Source organism: Gymnodraco acuticeps, unplaced genomic scaffold (genome assembly GCF_902827175.1).
Source record: "Gymnodraco acuticeps unplaced genomic scaffold, fGymAcu1.1, whole genome shotgun sequence".
Classification (NCBI taxonomy): Eukaryota; Metazoa; Chordata; class Actinopteri; order Perciformes; family Bathydraconidae; genus Gymnodraco; species Gymnodraco acuticeps.
In genome coordinates this window covers 659,935-677,524 of record NW_022989750.1, presented here as the reverse complement: position 1 = coordinate 677,524, position 17,590 = coordinate 659,935, and the positions used below count along the sequence as shown (strand labels likewise).

The 17,590-nt window shown below is 41.1% G+C and overlaps 1 protein-coding gene across 3 annotated transcripts in view; it reads left to right on the top strand.

Moving 5' to 3' along the window:
- rabgap1l (RAB GTPase activating protein 1-like) overlaps positions 1–17,590 on the top strand; it is a 124,112-nt gene that overhangs the window by 20,172 nt on the left and 86,350 nt on the right. For 2 of the 3 annotated variants that reach the window (XM_034204272.1, XM_034204111.1), the window contains exons 11-13: positions 3,144–3,267; positions 6,968–7,061; positions 8,380–8,530. In XM_034204272.1, coding sequence (XP_034060163.1) covers positions 3,144–3,267; positions 6,968–7,061; positions 8,380–8,530 — 369 coding nt within the window. The remainder of the gene's footprint in view (positions 1–3,143; positions 3,268–6,967; positions 7,062–8,379; positions 8,531–17,590) is intronic. The other variant, XM_034204195.1, reaches the window with a different exon arrangement.

Sequence of the window (17,590 nt, the reverse complement as noted above, 5' to 3'; positions counted from 1 at the left end):
AAATACTGTTCCCCAGAGAGCTGAAATGTTCCTTGTGACTGTGAGTGCTACAGAAATGTGCTGAAATCGGTATCATCAGCTGACTCTCATTCCTCCCTGTCCATCTGTGCAGCTCCCACTTTTGCCTCCTTGCTCCATTATCCGTCTCTCATTGATGCTCAGCATGACATTCCCTCTCCTGCCTACACAGTGTCAGATTTCTTTATTCTCACTGTCAAGTATAGGATGGGAGAATGTGTACTGTTTGTATAGGAATGCTCAAAATCTCACGTTTGCACAGGTCTGCCACTTGTCTCTGAAGATGTATAGTAACCATGCTCATCTTCAACTCGGGCATTACATTTATCTTGTGAGTTGATGTCTGGCAGTTGAATAATAGTCACCACAATCCACTGACATGACAAGTTTTGTTGATGGCAACAAATAAACGGTATTCCTCTTGGACCTTACTCTGTGTTGTATAATGGCAAACATCACAGGCCCTGAAATGTTTGCCCTTTGAGTTTTCCTCACAACTTGTCTTATTAAAAAGTGCTGCGAGAGAAAGCACTTTCACTTACCTCCTATCAACACAAGGACACCCAGCTTTAGCAGTTGCTGCAGGTGCTTAATTTTTTCAACAGTTAAGCTGTAAGCTTCCTCTTTCCTGTTTCAAAGCAGATCTTCTTTAGCAGGCCACGGGGAGCTGGCAAAGCAGTGGAGTGTGGGGAAGCTTTGGATTGTAGGGAGCTAATAAGAGACTCTGCCTCATTATTGGCATGTGGGTAATTAACAGCGGCGCGCTGACTCGTCCGCCTGATTGCCTCTCTAGTTATCTCCTCAGAAAATGGAAGCGTGTTGGACTGGTGCTGTGGTTAAGAGCTAATTAAAAGATAATATTGTGAGGAGTTTTTTTGTGAAAGATGGTAATCGGAGGTGATACACATTACACACACACATATAAAAATATGTAGGCCTATTGTCTTATTTAGCCAAAAACTGTTATTAGCCAGCTGAAGTACCAGGGAGGCATTATCTAAGCCAACTTCTCAGAATGTTTTCGCCGTCGGCTTCACTAGAAAATGTAATTGGTGTCTGTTACACTGGGAAACAAACCTTCCAGGGCTGTAGGCTACATTACCTGTGTCAAGTCTACGTTGATGTCAAGTCTGGAACAGATTTAGACAGGTTGAGAATAAGTCAAGACTTCAGCTAAAGAAAATATAAGTCTGCAGATATGTAAAAATTAAATATTTACATAGGCTACAAACATGTTTCTGCAAGTGTGTTTTTCCTGTTTCTAAAAAAGGAAATCTATAAAGTGATCAGATTGGATCATTTCAAGACGAGCGACTAAAAGTTGAGCCAGCATTCAGAGGTTGATGAAACTAATGGCTCAGAGTGATTCCGTCTGTTTACCAGAGATTTAAAATATCTACAGGTGAAAATAGTAATGATGCTACAAAGACCAACATTTGAGGAATTCTGTTATTTTGTGAGGTCAAATGTGTTCATCTCATGGAACAACATCTAGCATAGGGCTATTCCCTATATACTGTATGAATCAACCAAAGAGAAATAATCATTTGTTCTTGTTTCTTTTCTGCTTAGAAAACCATAATAGATAATACTCTGTTTATAAAGTGGATCTTTTTTGGACCAATTTTTCTCTCACCATTATTAATCACTGTTAATAATTCATCCCGTAGGCTTAACAATTTCTCATAAACCGTAGCAAAGCCAACATGTTACCCAAGCCTCTTCAGAATTCTTCTAAAAATAGGCAGAGCTTGAGATTCACTCCCAATTAGTGCTCTCATCACTGACTTGAGTTAGTCATTAGACGCCATGCGAGTGTGCAGATCGATGCGAATCATTGATCCATTCGACCAGGTAGAGGAGAGAGGCAGCAGAACTACAGTAATTGAATAAACCAGAAATAAACATCAGTAGCTCATGGTCCACATCCAAGGTCAAGCCTATTGTAGTCTGGGTTGTTTTATATATTTCTTCAGTCTATTATTATGGATTTAAGGACTAGATTAAAGCTCTATTTAGCATTAACACCATATATTTCAAAACAAACTAATTTCAGGGATCATTGATGTATTTCTGAAATTTTCTAGTTCATATGACTGAAGCAAACACTTTTCAAATGCAAGTCAAGTATTCACAAGAGTCCTGAGAAGTTGTTTATTTTATTAATTTCAGTTAATGTCTCCAACACAAAATATTGGGTGGCCGGTGTGCTCCCTCTTAGTCTTTAACGTCTTTCTTTCTTACCCTCCATCTAATAAAGGTAAAAAAATGACAATCTCTTGCCACCAAAATATAAGCACATACAGTAGATGACCCAGATTATAACTCACCCTATTCAGTCATCAGGATTGGTTTAAGATAAAAGTTCATTCTGTTACATGGCCCTTTTCTTCCTAATGTTGTCATCTGATTGGACGGTGAGCTCTGGCCTGACCACCTGCAAGATCAATACAGACAGTTGCTCAATGTTAGGTCCGAGGGTGGTCCTGCCGATTGCCTTGTTGAGATTGACTATCGCTGCCACTCTCATACTGACACTTGAATACCGGCACTCGTTCTCTGGAGAGCTGGGACTGCTGTCTGTCCTGCAGAACTGAAAAGAGGTTTTAGTGGTTTGAGCACTCGTTTGTTACTCCATGACTCTGGTGCTTTTTATGCTGCCGTGATATAATCAGGTCCTTGATGCTGTAAATGAACATTTTCATACCGGATTATCCTCCTCTTCCTAACTTTCCTGTGCTTGAAGAGATCTGCATAAAAGAAAAAATCGCAGGCTTTGCGATTTGATAATCGCATCATTTAAAATCGCGATTTCGATTTAAAATCGATTAATCGTTCAGCCCTAGTATGTGTGCCGGTGCAGACTGAAAACTCATCTCTTTCGACTCCACTTCGAGCAATAACATTTCTAACAAAGCACTTATATACTAATAAAAGGACTGGCTTATCTATAGCCAGTTGAGTAGCACTTGAAATGTTTGGAACCTGATGAACCTATGAAACCTGATGTACTTATATGATTCTGTTTTCTTCAAGTTTGTATCTTCTTGGTCGAATGCACTTATTGTAAGTCGCTTTGGATAAAAGCGTCAGCTAAATGCAATTTTGAATGTGTGTGTGTACAGCAGGCACCAGAGAGGGTGGGACAGAGCGATGCTGTGTATGAGGTGGTGAGTCTTCAGAGGGAGGCAGAGAGGAGCAATGAAGGACGACTGGCCTCGCCCACTGAGGAAGAGGAGGCTGATGAAGGTATGGATGTCTCTCCCTCCTTTTTCTCCCTCTCGCTCTCTCCTCAGTCACTTGGATTCTCCTCATACTATACCGCAATATATAATCATAACTGACAAAAGCCCGTCAGGCTTCACAATGCTTGACATTGTTGTTAAACTCCAACATTCTTTATCAGAATGCCCGCCCCCCAAAAAAACCCACACATACTGTATATAGATACACAAATGCATCAAAGAGCCACATCTCAAAGTCATTTTTCTTGCATGATTGAAAAATGCGACCTCACATTACATAGCTCTGCACAAATCCCTCACTGTCATCAACATAACGAGAGACTTCTCTGAACCCTCTCAGGCACAAATAGCTTGTCAGAGCGAGCATTTACTTTAAGTTTCACATATCTAGCGGGGGGGGGGTATTTCTGGGTTGCATGAACGCCTCATCGAAATGAGATCATATGTCTAGATATTCAGTTTGAAATAGAGGTTTACCAACACACACTTTCTCAGTTTATTTTTTGGGCTGACATGAATCAACTGTGAAGTTTCATTTTGTTAAGGCACGTAAACATTGGCAGGGTTGTGTGTTGAACATGTTTATATATGTAAGTGAGGCATGGCATGAGATACCAGCTACGTGTTGAGATTATGGGGAATGGGTTTTAGTGTGTGTTTGCGTATGTGTTAAAGTAAATGAAGGGATTCTGTGTGTTTCACAACGTGTGTGTGTGTGTGTGTGTGTGTGTGTGTGTGTGTGTGTGTGTGTGTGTGTGTGTGTGTGTTTGTGTGTGTGTGTGTGTGTGTGTGTGTGTGTGTGTGTGTGTGTGTGTGTGTGTGTGTGTGTGGTGTGTGTGTGTGTGTGTGGTGTGTGTGTGTGTGTGTGTGTGTGTGTGTGTGTGTGTGTGTGTGTGTGTGTGTGTGTGTGTGTGTGTGTGTGTGTGTGTGTGTGTGTGTGTGTGTGTGTGTGTGTGTGTGTGTGTCCTCAGCCCATACAACATCTTAAATTAAACCCATTGCTCTTTAATTTTCTGTAAAAATGTTTTACAAAATCCTGATACGCCAATACAGGAACATCGTACATTGGAGGCTCCTCCTCGTCTTATTTGGAGGCTTCTCTTTTTTCTCTGCCACTGTCAAACTCTTCTTCTTTGTTCATCTTGAAGCAGTAAAATATGTTTGCTGAGGCTGGAGCCACACGAGAACGGTAACGCAAACGAGCCAACATCGTTATCAAAAAAGTCTTCCGTCCACACGCAATAGGCACCAGAAACGTGTCCTTCCACACGAGACCGCTCGACCCACTGGAGACGCTGTAGTACATATGACAGGCCTGTAAGTGGCGCTGTACTTCTGCCACAAAATACACCAAAAGCAGCGAAGAAGACTTCCGAGCATGGTTTTCATGGTTGCCCTTCTTCTCCGCGGTGGATTTAGCAGCAGAGGTGGGGAGAGGCAGGGCTCTTTTTCTCCGTCAGCAGCAGCTGATCTCTGATCTCTCTCTCTCTCCTGTCCGATTAGACTTCACTCGCGTTTATGTCCATATCGATCAGATCTAGCTAGTTCTAGATAATGATATGACTGCCTGAGTGTCAAAGGACACCTAAACAATAAGCGACATTTTGACCGGAGAATTTTTTATTTCGACTAACGGGAACTCTGCCGTGCGGGGGGGTCTGCTGGAGGCAACTGCTGGGTCCACTGTCCTGCGAGATACCGGGACCTGGCTCGAAACACTTGAAAAACTGTTGTTGTTGTTGCGCGGGTGACACAGGGGTGAGCAGGAGAGGTGGGAAGAGGCGGGGCTATTGCGTCATCGTTATCAGAAAATGATCGTATAGGGCGTAGACACGGAGCCGTTTAACCCCCCAGAGCGTTTCGTCCACAGATCTACCCACCTTGGGACCCGTTATCGTTATCTGCGTTTCCCTGTCGGCCTCGTGTGGCCGAACCGTCTATAAGATAGAGAACTGTAGCGGATACGACCGTTACCGTTCTCGTGTGGGAGGCCCAAATTGCCACCCAAAGTCACGAGTCAGCCGCCAAGGCCGAAGCTGACGGCTTTCACTGGCACTGCAGGAGCCATTCAGAGAGCCTTTTCTAAAGCGCCCCCTCCTCCCCCAGAGCTGAAAATTGGAGGCACTCAGGGCCATGAAGCTGGAGGTCACCGTCATTGTGTACAGAAATGAATACATTCTTAGCGTAGATGCCACCGTTGTTCGCACACACGCATTCAATTCATGTGGATGTTTTTTTTCTTCACCTGCTTATCTGGAGAAAAATAGGCTCGAAGCTGACAATCTCGATTCTTTTTGTTTCCTTAGCTTTTCACAGCAGGCTTTGTGATTGTTTTTCATTGTTTATCTATTTTTTTTATACACATGCAGGCAGACCCTTTGTGTGTATGTTCTGATTGTATACACACATACAGACTGCAATCAAACACATGCATACATCCAATCAGTTCATTTATAATACAAATATTACAATACAAGAAAAGTTTGATTGAGTAGACTCCGGTAAAAAAGGCAGTGAGAGTGCAAGACAAAGTAAAGGACATAAGTAGATTAAAATACTATAAATATGAGGGTAGAAGATCTTTATGGCACTACTAGGGGATTTCTGCTCAATTTCAATGTAGACAAAACCAATCAACTAGTGGCTTCAACATCTGATAGATCCTATTTAAAAGTAATCCTAAAGTGAATGCACAGCTCCTCTCGGGATTAAAGGGTAACCTTAATGGCCCTCGTCTTCACAGTTTCTTTCATCACCTGGTTAGTTGGCAGTGGCATTGGACTCAGGCTTCTTCTCCACGTGCTCTCCGGCAAGAGGCTGCAGCTTTGTGCTGGGTCTGAAACATTTGAAAGGGCTCATCAAGCATTTATTAAGACCTGAAAAGCTCCTGCTGAGGCTGGAAGGTATAAAGGAGCAGCAGTGCATTGAGCATACATGCCACCTCGCATGTTCTAGAAGAAAATGTCTTAACTCGTAATTTAATGCCAAGGAGTTATTAAAAGCTTAGTGGTAGTGAATGAGGACGTGAAAGACTTGTGTTGCTGTTCGAACTTGTTGTTTGGTTATCAGTGAAATCTAACGCTTTGTTGAGAAGTTCATTGCCACCATAGGGTTTTCATACCCAGGTATCATTTTCACTGTGTTTGTACTACGGTATGTGCTGGACTCTGCGTGGTGTCTGTGTGTGTTTGTTCCAGTGGGCGGGCTCTGTGTGGCCATCTCTCCAGCAGCAGAGCAGGCCAGACGGTCAATTAGTGTTTCTCCATCTAAACACAAGTGGTTCAATGTGCCGATTGCGTCTTGTCTGCCTTACAAGCCAACAAACATAATGGAATTCCTTTCTAGATTTCGCTGTGTGCATCAATATTAACAGGTTTTTAAATGCAAACAGTTCAGACCTCGCTGAGATACATACAGTACATAAAAAAAGGTATATACATATATAGGTATAAATCTCATTCCAGCAGACTTATGGCTGATGGCACATTACTCTCCACAAATCCTTTATTCAAGACCAAACAATGTGTCTTGTTGTCTTTGCATAGTAATTAACATGAAGGTAGCTCAACACATTTGGTAATATAACTTTTTAAAGCCATTGTCAACGAGGTGTTGATCTCAGAACTGTAGGTTAAAGATATCGGGAATTATCCATTTATGCTCTAAATGTTTGTTAAAACTGTGTGGGTCTGTGTTTCCTACAGATAGTGACAGTGAAATCTCCAGTGGCACAGGAGACGTTTCCAAAGATTGTCCTGAGAAAATCCTGGAGTCCTGGGGAGGAATCCTCACCAGATGGTAAGGTTTAAAAAAAGAAAGAAAGACTGAGACATTTCAAATTGCAAATAATTAAATTTTAGATTCAATTAAATGGTTAAAGACAACTGTACGCTGGACATGGTGAGGTTGATACTGGAACGATTGAGGATACAGGACTGGAAAGTATAGATAAAAATGGAGAAATGGCTACGCTAGAGATACAGAGTTTAGAGGTGAATGGTGGAGGAATAGAGAGGGAACCAGGTGCTGGTAATGTGGAAATACTGTACCCTCAAATGGAAAACATTTCATTGGAGATTTGAAGGAACGTTTTTAGCTGCTACCAAAGTGTTTCAATATCTCAGGACATGTTCGTCATAACAATTTAATGTAAAGGGCACTTAAATCCTAATAATAAAAATAACAAGCATTTAAAAATATACTTAATACAGCATTGGAGCCGGCAGATGCACCATATTTATCTAAATTTAGAGAAATGTGAGGTGAATATAAAGAAGGGTAAAACAACGGGATTTTAAGTGCGGTACATTAATGTACTTATGAATTCCAGCTGTTTATCTTGTGCAAATGCCGAGAACTTTTTATTGTGATGTCAACTATTTTACTATAGAAAACAGTTCCCTTCTTACAAAGCTAATGTATTAATGTATCTTCTCTAACACATACGGTGTCCTGTCATTATTCCAATGCTTTGTGCTGTAATAGCAACCACTTTGTTACATACAGCTTTAGTTGTGAAGCTATATTAACAAAACGAAAGATGAAAGATGTTCAACTTTTATTTGATTTCACAGCCTGTTTTCTTGTTGTTTCCTCAGCACAATGAGGTGAAGTAGTTTATCAAGAAATTGCTTTCATATGGCTTCAATAAATGCATTATGATTTCACGCATCATTAAAAAGAGCTGACGCTGTGTTTTAAAAAATGCAAGATATTTCAAGTGGAAGAACTCTCACAGTATGACAGCACTGCGGTTGAGACTCTGGTCTATTCTACTTGATTACTGTAGTTATTAGAGTGATTACAGTATTACTGTACTCAAAACTGTACTGCAACGAATGAGGTAGGTCGTACTGTAATTAGTAAGGCAGTTAATAATGCATTCAATCTGTACGCATCTCGACACTGAAGTTCATACCGTAATCTCATGTTGTTGTGCCACACGTCTACTTCAGTGTGACAGGCGTATAACGCACTTGATCGATTTGATTGGTCTACAAACTGTCTCTGCGCAAGAAACAATTATCAAACCTGTCCAGCTGCACTTCACATTAAGATTTAAAGAGGCTGAATTGGATTAGAAACTAATGCATTATCTGTGTGTGTTGTGTATCAGGCACGCGAACCTGTCCACTCGGCCGAAGGGTTTGCCCTCGTTGGTTCGCAGTGGCATTCCCGAGCCACTCAGAGCAGAAGTCTGGCAGCTGCTGGCCGGTTGCCACGACAACCACGACCTGCTTGAGCACTACCGCATCCTCATCACCAAGGTACACACACACGGACACACTGATTTATAGAGGGACTAATGCTCATAATAAGTATACTTTAGTTAAAAAAAAATCTAAACACGTCAACGTTGCAAAGAAAAAAATCTTATCATATTCTGGTCTGAGGGCTGGCATGCCAAGCAGTTACCGCTATATGTATGCATGTATCTACAAGAGAGTCAAGAGTTTCTTTTACTTCATAGGTTGATGTGTGTAGTTCTCTCTCCTCCTGCGCTGTATTAATTACTCAAGGTAAACTTGGGAAACCGTCATCTCACAGGTTCTAGAGAGGGGACTCTGATCTTTCAGCTCATCAGTTTTCCTCCGAAGTTATGAATATTTAGCAAACAATCTGTTGAAAGTATTACATCTTTCTCTTGGAAACTTGCATAACAAGAAATCCTTTATTTCATCAGTTCCATCAGCTGTTCCCTCAATCAAAAACCTGTTGAAATAATTAGCTATGTAATGGACAATAGCGTAATCTGAATCAGAAGTTAACAGTCCTTTGGTTGGGTTTTGGTGGAAACTAGGTAAGAGACTTTCATGGTTTTGATGTCATTTAACCATCACATAAACACTTAATTACATTTGGGTAGCAAGTTTTTAGACAGTTATGTTCTTTCATTTTACATATACAGTATTCCAGCAAATAGGTGAATTGAGTTCCACTGTAGGATAGGAACAAAGACTATAGCTGTATGTATTTGTCCTATGGAGGCATCTGGAGTTGATAACACAAGGGACTGCGTGATTATGATAACTATTCCAATCCATCATTTTGTCATCCAGTGAAACATGCTTGATATTTTTGACCATTTGTTTTAAATATATCAATGTCTTGGTCATCTGATTTTATCTTTCAATAGCTCTTTGAGCTAGAGCTGGCATTCCTGTCCAGGTTTTCAACAAATCGTAGTAAAAGTAACTTTCCAAATGTGATCGAGCAGTTGTGAAAGCAGGTGTGTGACCCATCTTTGAATTTCTATCGAGAGATTTGTAAACCAGTAGGTAGAGTGACAAATGAGGAGGAGGAGGAGGAGGAGGAGGAGGAGGAGGAGGGAGGGGGAGGGGGAGGGGGAGGAGGAGGAGGAGGAGGAGGAGGAGGAGGAGGAGGAGGAGGAGGAGGAGGAGGAGGAGGAGGAGGAGGAGGAGGAGGAGGAGGAGGAGGAGGAGGAGGAGGAGGAGGAGGAGGAGGAGGAGGAGGAGGAGGAGGAGGAGGAGGAGGAGGAGGAGGAGGAGGAGGAGGAGGAGGAGGAGGAGGAGGAGGAGGAGGAGGAGGAGGAGGAGGAGGAGGTATAAACACTCAAAGCAGACAGAGAACCTTGCTTTTATGGATAATGCAATAGTCTTTCTCTTTGCCGCAGAGAAGCGAGTGAACCTGCCTCGATCAATAAGTAGAAAGTGAGAGGGGAGGTGGGGGGTAGATGGAAAGAAAATGGAGAGGGAGGAATGTGGACTCATAAATATGAGGTTGTAGTCACTGAGGGGGGAATGGGAGGAAAGGAATGTGTGTAAACGTTGAGAGAGCTGGTGGATTCCTCTCTTTCCTCACATATTTTTTGTTGTCTTGCACCTAATGTGTAAATGTCTCCCTTTTGTCTTTCACGATCTTTCAGTTTCCAATCATCCATGAAATTGGGACGGTTTTTTCTTTTGTTCTTTATGTCCCGTTTCTCTACATTGCTCTCTCTGTCTCTTTCCTATAGTATCTAGTTGTCTGATGAGCCTCTCTCTCACCTTACATAAGACCAGGTTTCTGTAGTTTGCCTGATTTATTCTCATTGAGCAGGTCTCCCTTGAAAAAGAGATCAATGATCTCAATGGGATATACCTGGATAAATAAAGGTTTGAAATTCCACTGGCTGGGCTTGGGCCATGCCCACATCCTCTGTCTTGCTGGAGTTGTGATGGTATTGATAGGCGGGTGGCCAGGCTATTAATAGCTGCGCCAAATGAATAGAACTAGGGGAAGATGGAGGAGGGAGGGAAACAGGGAAGAGAGGCAAATGACAGCAAAATGCGCAGGGGATGTGGAGCCTATTAATGTCTGTTGTCTGGCCTCAGTGACGACGTTAATGCTGATTGAATTTTTAATAATTGGACCGCCGTCCTTATTGAAGGGTATCGTCATCGTAAATCAGCACTGTTCAGGCGTTGGGTTCGGATGGGCTGTAAACCATCTGTGGTTTCTAGTCCTAAACTTACATCACGAAACAGATTTCAATTTTTTATTTTACCTGGTATTTAAACTGATATTTATTGTGATGAGGAAGCTTAGATTAAAAAAAATTAAACGGATGTTCACATGAAAAAAAAGCTACATCATGAAGTTTCTATAAACAAAAAGGTGAAAGGTGTGAGTTTTTATTTGTGTTTCATTTTGTATATAAAACCTGCAACTTTTCCCATTGCTTCTCGCTTTCTGATTATAAGTCTCTTAAAGGCATCGTTTTTTTTAATGAAACTGTCACACACCCTGAATAAAATGTCCTTCAGCAATCTATATTTCGTCCTCAGGAATGAATCATTCACTTATTCTCCAATAAAATATACTATGGCAGGCCTATGTTAGTAAAACAGTAAAAACGAATTTATATAGAAAATATCCCACTGCCAGACAAACATAATGTTGTTTTTTTTACATTTGCTTTACAAGTCTTATACAAATGTGCTTTGCAGATGGTGGTGGCGGCAGATGGTCAGTTTGATAAAATCTTTAATACAATTGCAGGCCTTAAACACACCCTGTGTACACATAACTTTCACACTGAGTTATTAAATAAACATCATAAATATACATTATAAAATGATACTTACCCCCAGGAAGGGTCACTTTCGGCCCAGTGGCCCGCCAATCTGGCAGTACATTGGCAAATCGACCTACAGTGTACTCATAAAACATGTTGAAAGCTTCCAAAGGGATCCTGTCACTTTTGGGTGGTCTGTTCCCAAGGTAAGAAACACTGGGTTACACTAACTCACTGAGCATTTAGCAGCATATGGCCTGCGGCTGGCTAGCTTGATATCATATATTGCAAATGTCATGTTCAGTGTTGTACAGCTCTCATTTACAGTCTTCACACACGGAGTCACAAATACACACTCTGTCACACACACGCCATGGCCTTAGGGCATCTGAGACATTTACAAATAACTTATTTCTCGGCTGGCGCAGCAATGTGTGTGGAGTTAGGGTCAGGAGGTGACATTTAAACAACCTTTTCCTCCCCCCAGAGCCGAAGGTGTGCCTCGCTTGCAGCTAAAAAGAAATTGCTCAGTTAGCTATTTCCAGACCTTCCTTTGCAAACAACAATCTCACAGCACAGCCAGTGTGTTTACAAAGGTCTGTCTCTCCACAGGTGCAATGCCTGTCATAGAACAACGGTTTCACCACAGCACACTCTAAGGAGCCTTATAATTCCTACTTAAATCATTTTGTTGTTGTTACTTATTAACAGTTTCAGAAGCATCTACTGCTACTTACAGTTTCGTGCCAACACTGTCACTTTGTTTGGTCCTGTGGCTGTACAAAAGACCAACACCTTGTCCCTCTTATTGGTTATTTGGACACATAATAATAATAATAATATATTTTATTTATAAGCGCACTTTTCATTTGCGTAAACAAAACTCAAAGTGCTACAAAATTAAAAAGGGTGAAACAAAACAACAAAAACAATTTAAAAACAATTGTGAATCCTGACTTCCTTGGTCCAGACCTTTTAACCCACCTCTCCGCTGAGTTGACTCACTCGTGTGGGAACACTTAGACACTGCTATTGAGGCTATTCTAAATCAATTACATATCAAATCAAATCAAGTTTTATTTATATAGCACATTTTGTAAATGATTTTTGGTCGAGCCAAAGTGCTGTACATACAATAAAAATACTTTACAATAAAGACACTTTACAACAGCACAGTTTGTACAGAATATCAGTATGAGAAAACGACACCCTCTGTCCTTAGACCCTCACATCGTACAAGGAAAAACTTCCAGAGAAAAACCCACAGTTTAAAGGGGAACATGGGAGAAACCTCAGGGAGAGCAACAGAGGAGGGATCCCTCTCCCAGGACGGACAGACGTGCAATAGATGCCGTGTATAAATGCATTTCACAGCGTAGGTAGACCAAATGTTTGGAAAATATATGTGTCTATAATAAGAAGATGAATCCAAGAGGATGTCAACAATCCTGTGGGAGCCATCAGGGAAGTAGTGTGATGAGTCAGGCAGGACCGCAGAGACTGGTTCAGCCACGACTCGAAGTCCAGGACTCAATCCAGAACTCAGGATAGAGGATCCAGGACACACGACCGCAGCAACAGGATCAGCCTCGACTCAGGATCCCGGTATAGATATAGACACAAAAAAGAACATTTGGGGGATGCTGGGTTAATCGGAACATGAGAGTACACAGGTACAGACAGACAGAAGGAAGAAGTAAGGTGTCCCCCGACAGTCCGAGCCTATAGCAGCTAAACTAACGTGTCTACGTACATGCACTCCCTTAGGGTAGGTTGAGGGACTAGGGGTAGCAAGTAAGAAACAGAGGTGGAGAGGCACAACGTGTCTACATACATGCACTCCCTTAGGATATGTTCAGGGAAAAGGGTAGCAAGTAAGAAACAGAGGTGGAGAGGTACACGCAGGGAACAAGGTCCCCACTGCAACCTTAATTGGAATAGGTGAGAGGTAAGGAGGTACGCTGTGAATACGGTCATAACACTCCCCGGCCGGAATAGGCAACCTGTTACCCTCTAATAGAACCTTGAGAGGTCAGAGAGGGGAAAGGATAAAGAGAAAATAGAATGAATAGATTATAGGAGTAGATTTAGAAGAATGAGAAGTAGTAATAACCTTAGTTTTAAATATAAGATCCAAGCTTTTAGGATTTAAGTGAAAGCGCAAGAACCAAAATGTAGGTGAAGAGGCACAGCGTGTCCACGTCATATCACATATCACATATGTTCCACTCTTGAAAACTCAATAAACCTGTATTCTGGTATCAGTGTCTAATTAACACATAATATATATAGGCAGAAATGTGGTTCTTATTTTATTGGTTATGCAAAATCTGATTGAATCCCGGTACTATGACGTGAAATTGATGATTTATGAAGTTCCATACCTGACCAGAAATACCCAAGTTAATACTTTACAAAGAATGCAAAGAAATCAAAGAGCAAATTAGTATAGGGCTGTGAGGTGCTTTACTTTTTGATGTTGGATCATATTGAGGCCATGTGTCAGTTGAGCAATGACATTGAACGTCGGTGTACAATCAAAGGTAGCATCAGCCAGGCTGGAATAACATGACACCCACGCCCGATAACCCACATACAGATAAATGGAGTAATGTACATAAGATAGGCTGCCATGGTAACTGTGAGGGTCTATGAACTTCTCTGTGCTTGTTGTCGCCATGACAATTCTGTATCTCCTTTCGTCTTTTAACATGTGCCTTAGTTCATTAAGTACTTGATATTTGAATAATTGCAAACCGGGTAGGTGGCCATCTGCTTACAGTATGAATACACACTCTCAGATTTGACCTTATGCTTTTGATCAACCTTCTAGAAACCACAGTATGTGTACACATTCAAGTAATAGCTTACATTTAGCATAAAGAAAGGAGAGCTTTTCTGAGGTCTTCAAACATTGCCATTTAAGAGATGCAAGGTTTTCACTCTCAGCTGAAAATACAGTTCGCATGCATGCACAGATACACATCATGCACATACATAAGCATAGTTCCACTAGCTTGTGACCTGCCACTAGTTTGAGTTCTTCCATCATTCATTCATGGATGAAAAAAAAAAACCCGTGGGGGTCTTAAGTCTTGTCAATCAAAGCCTCCCTCACTAAAACACACATACTTTTCGTCTGCTTTATAGTCTATAGTGTAGGGACCGGCTGCACTGTATGGCCACAAAACAGCCAAGCAACACCACTTCTATTCTCCCCTCCTTACAATATACTGCAGGGCTATTCCCAGCACCCTTCCTAACCCGGCTCTGTGTGCCATCAGAATACAGCACTCCAGCTCCCATTTATATACCCACAGGAGGGAAGGACCCAAGCTTCAGGAAAATCTATATCTTGAAAAGAAAAATCCAAATATTGGATCTCATTCTCCCATTTGTGATTCATGTTAACAAATTATCAAGCGAAAAGTACTTTTTAAGATGGGGTTTATTAGGCCATTTGGAGTATTTATGGAAGGCGTGAAAGCTTTTAATTGAATATAGAATTTCATGTGTAGATGGAAATTAGCAAGTAATGACACATTTGTGATCATTTTATGATGTTTGTTGTAGTTGTAACTGTGCTACCATACAGCAGGGATTGCATGCACGGCGTGTGTGAATTAGCATAGCCTCCTGGCCCCGCTGACACTGATATGACAGCTCGGATTAAGGAGATCCAGCCTACAGCGTCTTCTCTGGTCACAACACTTGCTTGTCTGGAAGGATCGACTGTAGCCTCACAGCTAGAGTAGTGCTCTGCTTCTTTCTCTTCCTCACTGCAGGTTCACACTAGCTTGTGTTTTCTCATTCAATAAATGCACAAAACCTTTAGGATTGACATCATCACAGTTTTGTCAATCTGTTGAGTATTAGAAGGCTTTGAAAAGAAAGGCTATACAAGTAATATAGGATTTATTTGCATTTTAGGCAAAAACTAGCTCAAGGTATATTCCTACTGTTTACCATCAGCCTTAGAACTAAGAGATGTAACATCCTGAACTACATGGTGTAAAGACAATAGGTGGAACAGAGTAATGTCTCAACCAGAGTTGTCAGACGTGTCTTTATTGCCATGTTTGGTGAGGTGAAGATGAGTAGGCATCCTGTCAATCTTTGACCTTCAGCTCGTCTTTACTATTTAACTGCTGTATGCACAGTATACAAGGTGACATAGTGCTGGAGGTCACTATGTATATACGTTTTTTCTGTTAAGAGTGTTCAACATAAATTGTTATCATTTATAGGAATATTATAGCTGTTAATAGTTTTTCCACATGCTGTGAGCTAGCTCCTATCTTTACATTTGACATTTTCCACTTCCCACTGTGTCTGTTTCATACATCTTCTCTCTTACATTAACTGTCAACAGAATGTTCCTTCCCAACCATTACTGCCTTAAACAATAATCTGCTCTTTTATTTTCATTTATATTACAAATGTTTAGCTGCTCTACCTGACTGACTTTAATACGATGTTCACAATCGAGATAATTACAGGCATTGACACTCCAACATATGAAAGATCCAGGAGAGGTACAAAGTCTGAAACAGTAAATAGTGAGATCTTTAATTAAAACATGATCTCTTTTTTTCTTTCGTGTGTCAATCTTTGACAACTTAATGTCTGATGCAGGTTTTATGTCCGACAAGTAAAGCATGCTGCACTAAAGCCAATGTCTGTTGTCAGTACTTGGGATTTTCCTACTTGAGAGCCCTTCACCTGGGAACTGAATCCAGACGATGCTCGGCCCACAGTTGATACATATATACACTGGCTTGTGCCTGCTAAGCTGGTTTAGTGTTGGTCCATTGATGGTGCTCGCTGAATGTTTGTATCCATGCAGTGAAACAGCTCTAATCTGCCCCAATAACCACCTATTCTTTCATATCCCAACCCCCATGCTCTTGGACTAGAACACTGTCAAGGATCAGAGCTATATTTAGATTTGTATCCTAAATACAAATTAAATGATTTATGAAGCACCTTCAATTATCCACACAAAGAACATCAATGTATTGGTGCATTCAAACTAATAGAACAACAATGCTTCTGAGTTAATGCATGTACTGTTTAGAACTAATAATATTAAACATGCCATACCTCTACCCAGACCCTGCGCTGTGGGAGGCTCTCCCATTTGATATTCCTGCCCTCCCCCAGTAAACACGGTTTTTATTATTTATCAAATAAAAAAATATATATATTTAAATTTTTTTAATTATAAATAAACTGAACTTTAATGCCACGATGTATGTGATGTCAGATAGTAATATAAGAGTAATAAATGAAAAACAGGTATGAAATACTATACAACAAGAATACAGAGTGATTTGTAAAATATCCATAAAGAAATAGAAAATATGTTTACAGTTCTGTTTCATATGGGTGTTGAGAGATGTATCCATAGATCTCGTAATTTTGCTCTCAAAGTGCACCAGATTGATTCTTTTAACTTCAATATTCAAAAAAAAAAATTCCCGGGGGAGCTTGCCCCCGGACCCCCCTAGAGGATGTTTGGTCCACCCCCCACTTATAAAAAATTGCACTTTACCCCTGCTTACACCTATATGTGAGCTTATTATCGAGCCTTCATTGTAACAGTCGCGGGTGTAGTGTGTATGTGCATGTGGGGAGTGTTGCAGTAGAAAATTCAACTGTAGCGCCGGTACATTAATGGGAAACCCTACATGTTTGAGCACCCTCTATGAAACGTCAAGCTACCCCACAGCACCCCCAAAAGAACATTTCGGACATGACGGTTTTGTGTTCTGGCGCCGGGTCTGCCTTTACCCCAACTTAATGTATCTGCAGTCAAATAAAATGACCACAAAAATACACATTGGGACATGTAGCAATCGCCCCAATGTATGGAAAGCATAATGTTTTCATCATTATCTAATGTTACATATTTACCTGACTGTAGGTCTGGCAATACTGGCTATTTCTTGGTCAACATTATGACACCGGCCGAGGCTGACAACTGTGAAGGTTTACATTGCCGCCATATTCTGTAAATTGACTTTTTCATATGTATCTTAAAGCTTATTTGTAGGCCTTGGATTGACGTTTTCATGTGTTAGTCTCTAGAAAGGGGCTCTAGAAGGGTGCTGCATATATAAACTTTACTCACTGACTCGCTTGCTTAATGTCCTTTTTAAGAAGATTGTAGCTCTTTTCACGACACAGACACAGGTCGGTTCTTTAAAACGGGCGTTTATTTCTTGGGAGTTTTCATCCTGTAGTCTTCCCTCTTCCGTTACGCCGTGAGAACTACAACACCGAAATGACACGCATACATAGCCAAACA